General features: G+C 51.6%; 1 protein-coding gene across 1 annotated transcript; it reads left to right on the top strand.

The window, feature by feature from the left end:
- The first annotated feature begins 24 nt into the window (after positions 1-24).
- Positions 25-3,650, top strand: FZD8 (frizzled class receptor 8). Its single transcript, XM_082739721.1, has one exon. It carries the CDS (start codon positions 842-844, stop codon positions 2,924-2,926), a length of 2,085 nt encoding a protein of 694 aa, XP_082595847.1. The 5' UTR covers positions 25-841; the 3' UTR covers positions 2,927-3,650.
- The last annotated feature ends 3,429 nt before the right edge of the window (positions 3,651-7,079 follow it).

Consider the following 7,079-nt stretch of genomic DNA (forward strand, 5'->3'; position numbering starts at 1 on the left):
CATGAGCCGGCCGGGCGGCGCGAGCGGGGCCGGAGCCGGGAAGTTGGGTGAAGGGCGCTGCTCCCGCCGAGGAGGAGGAGGAGGAGGAGGAGGAGGAGAAGGAGGAGGCGGCGGCGGCGGCGGCGGCGGAGGCGGTGGCGGCTGGGCGCGGGCTGCGCCGCTCAGGTGTCTACTCCGCCTTCTTGGTCTGGATTTGGTTTTGTGTGTCTAGCAAGAAGGGGTCTGCCTACACCTCGCCCGATTGCCGGCCGGAGCGCGGAGCGGACTTTTACCGGAGGCGGAGTCTGTCAGTCCCGGAGGTGGACAGACGGACCGACGCCGGGGAAAGAGGGCGGAGGCCTCTGCGGAGGCGGGTCCCGAACTCCGGCAGCAGAGCTGCGCAGCTTTGGGGGCGAGCATGAGTCCCCGGGGACAGAAAGGGGGCTGCAGGGGCTGACCCGGCGCGGGGAGCGGCCTGGCCCAGCCATCTTGACTGCGCACCGCGGCCCGAAAGGAAACTTGCTGTGCCGCCGCCCTCTGTGTCCGGCAAAGTCACCTCACCGTCGCCGGCGCCTCGTGGAGAAGTGGCCGGGCGCGCGGGAGAGAAAGCGAGCGAAAGAGGGACGATGAGCCGGAGACTAGCCGCTGTGCTGCGAGAGGGCTGACTCTCGGGGACTGTGGTGCACGCCTGCAGAACCCTCACCGCCGGTGCCCAGGCTTCGGACCCCGCTGTGCGGACGCGTCCCGAGGAGAGAGACCAACAGGACACCCGCTTTACCCTTCTCCGGCTCCCTCGCCGAATCTCCCGGCGCCCCTCCGCGCGCCGCCTGGAGGGCGAGGGCGCGGGGCCGCGGCGCGCAGCATGGAGTGGGGTTACCTGTTGGAAGTGACCTCGTTGCTGGCCGCCTTGGCGCTGTTGCAGCGCTCGAGCGGCGCGGCGGCTGCCTCCGCCAAGGAGCTGGCGTGCCAAGAGATTACCGTGCCGCTTTGCAAAGGCATCGGCTACAACTACACGTACATGCCCAACCAGTTCAACCACGACACGCAGGATGAGGCGGGCCTGGAGGTGCACCAGTTCTGGCCCCTGGTAGAGATCCAGTGCTCGCCGGACCTCAAGTTCTTCCTGTGCAGCATGTACACGCCCATCTGCCTGGAGGACTACAAGAAGCCCCTGCCTCCTTGCCGCTCGGTATGCGAGCGCGCCAAGGCCGGCTGCGCACCCCTCATGCGCCAGTACGGCTTCGCGTGGCCCGACCGCATGCGCTGCGACCGGCTGCCGGAGCAGGGCAACCCCGACACGCTGTGCATGGACTACAACCGCACGGACCTCACCACAGCCGCACCCAGTCCGCCGCGCCGCCTGCCGCCGCCGCCTCCGGGTGAGCAGCCGCCCTCCGGCAGCGGCCACGGCCGCCCACCGGGGGCCAGGCCCCCGTCCCGCGGTAGGGGCGGTGGCGGCGGGGACGCAGCGGCGCCCCCCACGCGCGGCGGCGGCGGCGGTGGCGGGAAGGCGCGGCCCCCTGGCGGCGGCTCAGCGCCCTGCGAGCCGGGCTGCCAGTGCCGCGCGCCCATGGTGAGCGTGTCCAGCGAGCGGCATCCGCTTTACAACCGCGTCAAGACCGGCCAGATCGCCAACTGCGCGCTGCCCTGCCACAACCCCTTCTTCAGCCAGGACGAACGCGCCTTCACCGTCTTCTGGATCGGCCTGTGGTCTGTGCTGTGCTTCGTGTCCACCTTCGCCACCGTCTCCACCTTCCTCATCGACATGGAGCGCTTCAAGTATCCCGAGCGGCCCATTATCTTTCTTTCGGCCTGCTACCTCTTCGTGTCCGTCGGCTACCTGGTACGACTGGTGGCTGGCCACGAGAAGGTGGCGTGCAGCGGCGGCGCGCCGGGCGCGGGCGGCACGGCAGGAGCCGGCGGCGCGGCGGCGGCGGCGGCAGGCGCGGGCGCGGCGGGAGCGGGAGCGGGCGGCCCGGGCGGGCGCGGCGAGTATGAGGAGCTGGGCGCTGTGGAGCAGCACGTGCGCTACGAGACCACGGGCCCGGCGCTGTGCACCGTGGTCTTCTTGCTCGTCTACTTCTTCGGCATGGCCAGCTCCATCTGGTGGGTGATCCTGTCGCTCACGTGGTTCCTGGCGGCGGGCATGAAATGGGGCAACGAGGCCATCGCCGGCTACTCGCAATACTTCCACCTGGCCGCGTGGCTCGTGCCCAGCGTCAAGTCTATCGCCGTGCTGGCGCTCAGCTCCGTGGACGGCGACCCGGTGGCTGGCATCTGCTACGTGGGCAACCAGAGCCTCGACAACCTGCGCGGCTTCGTGCTGGCGCCGCTCGTCATCTACCTCTTTATTGGCACCATGTTCTTACTGGCCGGCTTCGTGTCGCTCTTCCGTATCCGCTCGGTTATCAAGCAGCAGGGCGGCCCCACCAAGACGCACAAACTAGAGAAGCTCATGATCCGCCTAGGTCTCTTCACCGTACTCTACACCGTGCCCGCCGCCGTCGTCGTCGCCTGCCTCTTTTATGAGCAGCACAACCGCCCGCGCTGGGAGGCCACGCACAACTGTCCGTGCCTACGGGACCTGCAGCCAGACCAGGCTCGCCGGCCCGACTACGCTGTCTTCATGCTCAAGTACTTCATGTGCCTCGTGGTGGGCATCACCTCGGGCGTGTGGGTCTGGTCTGGCAAGACGCTAGAGTCGTGGCGTGCCCTGTGCACCCGCTGCTGCTGGGCCAGCAAGGGCGCCACGGGGGGCGGGGGCGCCGCGGCCGCGGGGGGACCCGGGGGAGCCGGGGGTGGTGGAGGCGTGGGGTCCGGTGGGGGCGGGGGTCCGGGCGGTGGGGCGGGATCCCTCTACAGCGACGTCAGTACCGGCCTGACGTGGCGATCTGGCACGGCCAGCTCCGTGTCTTATCCAAAGCAGATGCCCTTGTCCCAGGTCTGAGTGGAGGGGAGGGGGCACCCGGAAGGAATGGGGAGGGGGGCGAGGAAACCAAGTGCAGCGAAGGGACACTCGAGGGGCTGAGGTTCCCACCCCTTCACCGTGTTGATTGCTATTAGCATGATAATGAACTCTTAATGGTATCCATTAGCTGGGACTTGAATGACTCGCTTAGAACAAAGTACCTGGCATTGAAGGCTCCCAGACCCAGCCCCCTTTCCTCCATTGATATGCGAGGAGCTCCTCCCGCCAGGCGTTAATCTCTGTTGGCAGAGGAGGGTGGACTCTGCTGCGTTTCAGAACGCAAGGTTTGGAGCCCTCGCTAGTTGCCATTTGCTGAGCTTGAAGCCAGATCTACAGATTTCACCTGAGGGACCTATTTTTCTCCCTCGACTGTTCTACGTAAACTCTTACTCCTAACATATTCTAGAGGAGGAATGACCGCGACCTAATGGAATTGCACGGTTTGGGTATTCTTAATGACCAGGCAAATGCCTTAAATAAACAAACAAGAAATGTCTTAATTATACACCCCAAGTAAATACGGGTTTCTTACATTAGAGGATGTATTTATATAATTATTTGTTAAATTGTAAAAATGTGTAAAATATGTACATATCCAAAGATATACAGTCTGTACATTTTTTGTAAAAAGTTTAGAGGCCACCCCTGTAAGAACAAATATAAGTATTCTATTTTGTCAATAAAAATGACTTTTGATAAATGATTTAAGCATCACCCTTTCCCCCTGCCTCTTCTAAGCTGTTACCTTTAAAGTGCTTGCTAAGGATGCATTGAAAAAAATGGACTTTTCTGGTTTCTCATTCTGTACACTGACCTTAGGCATGGAGAAAATGACCTGTTAAGCTCTAGTTCTTAAGTTGTTAGCAAAGTAAATATCATTGTTGAACTGAAATCAAAATTGAGTTTTTGCACCTTCCCAAAAGATGGTGTTTTCATGGTATCCCTTTTCTCATCCATGGATAATAACACTCATCTTAGTATATGTAAATGGAACTTTTGCAAGGCAACAATTGCACTCAGGCCTTGTTAATTTATCTTGTACAATATCACTAAAAGCTTCAAAACCCCACATTTATTTCTTGGTGTCCCTGATTTTGAAAGCACCTGGGTTTTCAGGGACTGAACACACTGCTTAAGTGTAGAGGTTAATGTTTTAAACCATAGATCACACTTTACAGTGTAAGTCACTTGACTATCTGGTAGTGGAGCAGGCGCTCTTTAATGGATTAGACTAACGGGTTAACATCTTAATAACCTTCCAGGCTTGTGTATATCAAATGTGCTGCTTTTCCTAGAGAAAAAGCTATTGTTCCTCTGTCAAGACTAAGCTAATTTATTTGAGCAGAAGGCTGTTGAATTAGCAGAAGAATGCTTTGGCAATTGTTGAACTTTTTACCTGTCTGCCCAGTGGCCCAGCACATCATTCCTTTAAGAGGAGCTAAATGAATAGGGTTAATCTGTAGGGAACTTGGTCTTTTGAGTTTGAAAAACTTTGATCTTTTCTCCTCTCCAAATGTGCTGTATAGTCTGAAGTTTCTTTCCCTGCTGCCCGGCTCCTCTTGGTGCAGACCAATTGGCCACCGCGGAGCCTTAAAGTTCTTCCATTAAAGGGATGTGGGACTTTTACTTTAAAAAGGAGAGAGAGCGAGGGAGAGGAAGACTTGTAACAGTTAGTGAAGACCAGAGGCACAAGTGCGCTCAGCCTTTTAAACAGCTTTTCCCGGCATTGTTAGCCAGCCTGCAGGCAGCTAGGCATGGGTTGAAGCATTATAGAAAAGGGCTCTGAATGCCCTACAGGTGGTCTGTGCACATAATCCCCCAATTTAAAGCGTTTTCCTTTGCTGGACAATTGCATTACAAAACTCCCTTCTTTTTCGCCCCTAATTGAACCAATGAACTATTATAAACTACAAGTTTTTCTTAAAAAAAAAAAAAAAAGAAAAAAAAAGAAAGAAAGAAAGAAAAAGAAAAAAAAATCCTCTCCCTAAAATCTATTGACTAAATTCTGGCAAGTTTTCTGAACTAAACCTTTTAAAGCACCGGAAGTAAAAGCTTCTTCAGACATTTCACTTTTTCAGATATTTTTATTCCCCATGCTTGTTATTTTCTGACAGATTAGCAATAATTTAAAAGTAATTGGTAAGGTTGTGTGTTCATACTGAAAAGATAGCCCCAGGTCCCTTATTAACCTGTCAATCAAGATAAGAAATGGGCAGCTAGGCTGCTAATGATGGGGGGCATCAAACATTGCATAGTGGGAGGGGACATATTCCCTGCATCCTGCTAAAAATGTTCTCTTTACTTTCCCTCATAGGAATATTTATTGGCTAAAAAAAAATTTTTTTTTTAATTAATAGGTTGAAAGCGACTTCCTTGGCTAATCTTCCTCATGTGAGAGGCTTTTAAGAAGAGTTTCTTGGTAGAAACATTTTGCAAATCCTTTCCAGAGCCACTCTTGGTGTTAATTGGATTTTTAAATTAGATATGCGGTAAGGACACCTACATTAGCTAATCATGCTGTTTATATTTCTTAAAGTCAGAGGCATTGTAAAATCTTCACCTCCGAGAACTTTTATTTATTAAAGAATTACTATTTTATGACGTATGTACCAATAGGTGGCCTGCATCTACCCCAGGGGGTGACTGACACTCATGTGCTGTAACATACATTAGCCAGCCATAAACTACACTTTCAGTTATAAAGTGTAAGTGGGAGAGCACCTCTCATTCTTTACCACATATATGGAATAGGGAGAGAGCTAAAAGCCACTACTTAGCATACTGGTTATCTAATGTAGCAGTATTCTCATTACTGAGACATTTTCACTACCTGACATGGTGGGAAATGTCCAACTTTGAAGCTTTTTTCCTTTATTAATCTTTGAACATATCTTTGTAAAATGCCATATTTGATAGCTTTTACAAGATGGCTATAAATGTGCTCAATATAAATAGGCTTATTAAACAAGCAAAAAGTCCCTCTTATTCTAGGGCAACTCTTAGTAAGAAGCCGTGCACCTGTAATCACTAAAAACTGATTTTAGAGGCTGATACTAAAACACAAGGTTCTTTGCCTTTAAAACTAAAACTTGAGTTGAAAATTTACTAATACCAAATGGTAGATATACGCAAAATTGATTTGGGGGTTGGGAACATGGAGGAAACGTATCATTTTGGAAATTTGCATTAGACCAATGAATAGGTCCCTTGCCTGAATACTCCCCTTTGTGATATACAGGTGTGTTCTTAATTAGCTATACGGAACAAGTGTTTTTTTTTTTTTTTTTAATTTTGTCTAACGTGGAGGTAGCAGACTGGGGAGGGGTATGGTTACTGTGTGGCTAGAAGATCAATATGAATAAAGTCTAATATGGTTAAATCCATTATTAAAGCCAAAGCTCATTACAATTACTTGTGGGAAAAGCTATGCAAAACACTTTCTTTTTGCTTTATAATAAGTGCAACTTGAAAGTACCATAAAACAAAGGCGGGGGTGTAAGAAAGTTTAAGGAGCAAACAATGTCACCATTACTGTTTCTTAACCTACATAGATGGTGTTGCTGGTTCCTGTAATACTTGAAAGTTTGGGGGAAAGAAATCAGATTGTCTCGCCAAAACAAAAATTAGACAAAGAGACTCAAGCAGTTGCAGAGTACAGGATGCAATTGAAAGTATAGGTGAAAACATTGTTAAAATTTGCCAAACCAATCACTGTAGCCATCTGCTTTACACGTGTGGTGCCATACTGCCACCTTGTGGTGCCAGCAGTTCCAGAGCTGGGAGGAGGGGCCAGTTTCCTTCATTCAATTCCTTCATTCAGAACTACTAAGCTCCCCCACTGCTGGCCCTGTCCCCCCAAAGAGCCCACCCATAGGACCTACAAGCATTTTGTATTCAGAATTTTGAATTCTTTGGGATCTCCAAACTGCATCAGTTTAAACCCCCACAAGATCTTAATGCATTAAATCCTCAATATAAAGATTATGCTTAAAAATGTAGTTAAGCTATATTGAAATGAAAAGGTCTATCTTTTTTAAATTATCTTTTGAATGACTTTTATTTAAAGAATAGGCTAGTCATTGGGCGCCTGGGTGGCTCATTGGGTTAAGCCACTGCCTTGGGCGCAGGTCAT

This window comes from Mustela nivalis (assembly GCF_964662115.1).
Source record: "Mustela nivalis genome assembly, chromosome: 7".
Classification (NCBI taxonomy): domain Eukaryota; kingdom Metazoa; phylum Chordata; class Mammalia; order Carnivora; family Mustelidae; genus Mustela; species Mustela nivalis.

Bases quoted from the DNA above. Each gene is read 5' to 3' on its own strand.
- FZD8 (XM_082739721.1), top strand. From the start codon at position 842: ATGGAGTGGGGTTACCTGTTGGAAGTGACCTCGTTGCTGGCCGCCTTG.